This window comes from Medicago truncatula, chromosome 1, assembly GCF_003473485.1.
Source record: "Medicago truncatula cultivar Jemalong A17 chromosome 1, MtrunA17r5.0-ANR, whole genome shotgun sequence".
In the NCBI taxonomy this organism is placed as follows: Eukaryota; Viridiplantae; Streptophyta; class Magnoliopsida; order Fabales; family Fabaceae; genus Medicago; species Medicago truncatula.
The window spans coordinates 11719286-11721620 of NC_053042.1; the positions used below are offsets into that span (position 1 = coordinate 11719286).

General features: G+C 29.6%; 1 protein-coding gene across 1 annotated transcript; it reads right to left on the reverse strand.

Moving 5' to 3' along the window:
• Positions 1–244: 244 nt before the first annotated feature.
• LOC25482573 (proline-rich protein HaeIII subfamily 1) lies at positions 245–784 on the reverse strand. Its single transcript, XM_013611159.1, has one exon. It carries the CDS (start codon positions 782–784, stop codon positions 245–247), a length of 540 nt encoding a protein of 179 aa, XP_013466613.1.
• Between the last annotated feature and the right edge of the window lie 1551 nt (positions 785–2335).

Here is a 2335-nt window from a genome sequence, read left to right on the forward strand (position 1 = left end):
TAATCCGGTATTTGTGGTTTGCATTAATTTTCATTACGGTAGATTCTTTATTTATGCTCAATAAGAATAATACCAGGTTTCCACAATTTCTCTACACAAATTTATTTGAAAATCAAAAAATTATTTTTGAGGTATATATTCACCCGCTTCTAGATACAAATTGAAAATACATTACGATCTAACACAATTTATTTCCCAAACGTAGTGGTGGGGATGGAGAGTTAGATCACTAATTATTAGATCTTTAGTTATTGTAAGGATATTTTGGTGGAGGTGGAGAATCACATCGTCTGTTACTTGGTCCAGAGGGTGGAATTGGCACATATTTTGGCAACAAACCAAAATTTAAATTTTTGGGAGAAGCTTTTGGTGGGGGTGGAGAATCAGATCGTCTGTTATTCGGTCCAGAGGGTGGAATTGACACATATTTTGGCAACAAACCAAAATTTAAATTTTTGTGAGAAGCTTTTGGTGGAGGTGGAGAATCAGATCGTCTGTTATTAGGTCCAGAGGATGGAATTGGCACATATTTTGGCAACAAATCAAAATTTAAATTTTTGTTAGAAGTTTTTGGTGGAGGTGGAGAATTAGATCGTCTGGTATTTAGTCCATATGATGGAACGCGAACATATTTTGGTAAACCAAAATTTAAGTTTTTGTGAGAAGCTTTTGGTGGAGGAGGAATCAAAGTTTTGATGTTATGATCAAATCCAAAATCAGCCACAACAAAAGACAACAACAAGAAAGATACAATAACAATTATATAAACCTTTGAAATTTCCATCTCACCAATTTAACGTATAGGTGTGTGTATAAACAATTATAAATAAGCTTTCAAAGTGTCAGTCAAAAGTAGATAGATCTTTCTTTCAAAAAAAAAAAAAAATCAAAAGAAGAAAGATTTTCATTTGGGTTTTTTTTACATGGTTTTTGTTTTGTATTATACATCATTTTATTTAATATTTTGATGTATTTTCTTTATTAATAATTTTTTTTGACCAAATGTTCAATTTTTTTTTTTGACCAATTCTTTTTTTTTTTAGGGACTTTTTGACCAATTCTTAATTAATAATTAATAATACATATTATGTATGGTATAATATAAGGTCTGTTCAACATATTAACATTGTGTATTTTTGAGAGATACTAACATAAATATGTTGATGTGTCCATTTGAGAGTTTGTAAGTGGATATCTACAAGAAAATAAATGAAAAAACATTAAAACAAAGGATTCATCCACTATATATACTTTAGAAAACTAATTACTACGAAAACACCATTTTTTTTAATATACGAAAATACCATTTTTAAACACTTAAATTTTTTGAGATTAAAATGCTATTTTTTTTTTCCTTTTAACACTTTAATTTACATACTTCTTCACTTTTTTTTTTTTATCATCTGCAAATTTGAAAATGTTAAAATGTTTTAAATAGTAAGTTTGCATTACACTTGTGCGGACGTTATATCAAATATATAACTTTTTAGGGTGCCCCTAATATGGTCCCTATTTTTAAGGGTGCACCCATGGTCCCTTTAAAATAACCTTCAATAGCAGCTTACATAAACAAAAATTGTTTTGTGGTCCCACATAGCATAAAATTAATTTTTTAAAGTGAACTTGAGTAATTAATTTTAAACCCTTCAGGATAAGAAAAAAATCCCCAAGTAAAGATGCATTTTCCTTCTCTCTCTTCAAGTTGGTTCCTCTAGATTAATTTTTCTTTTGTTATTAGTGCTCTTCTGCAATTCGTGTTTCTTTAATTTAAAACAATTCAAGTTATATTAGAAAGGGACATGTCAACTTAATATCAAAATTATTGAGTTTGTTTTTTCGACAAAAAAATTACTTGAGTTTGTTGTCAACATTTTTCAATGAAGTACACGGTATGATGACACTTTATCTTACTATCATTTCCCAAAATCAAACTCCTCAATAAGTAGTAGTATCAAAAACAGAGAACAAAAATTAACAAAGGTACAACAAGAAATTCATATATTATATGGGTTATGGGTTAAATGGAGTAGCGTGTGGTGATTGGTGAAGGTGAGTATTTGATAGAAGAAGTAACCATGAGTTTGGCAATTAACACAGAGAGAGTGGAAGGAAGAAAATGCTTCTAGGCAATGAAGATTGAAAGCGAGAGGAAGAAAATGGTTCTGTTCTACACTTGGAATTTTAAGGCTTACATCAAAGGGCGTAAAAGTAATTACTCAACTTACTTTTTTTTTTGTTATGTGGGACAAAATACAATTTTTTTTTGCAATCTACTGTTGAAGGTCATTTTAAGGGGACCATGAATACACCCTTAAAAATAGGGACCATATTAGAA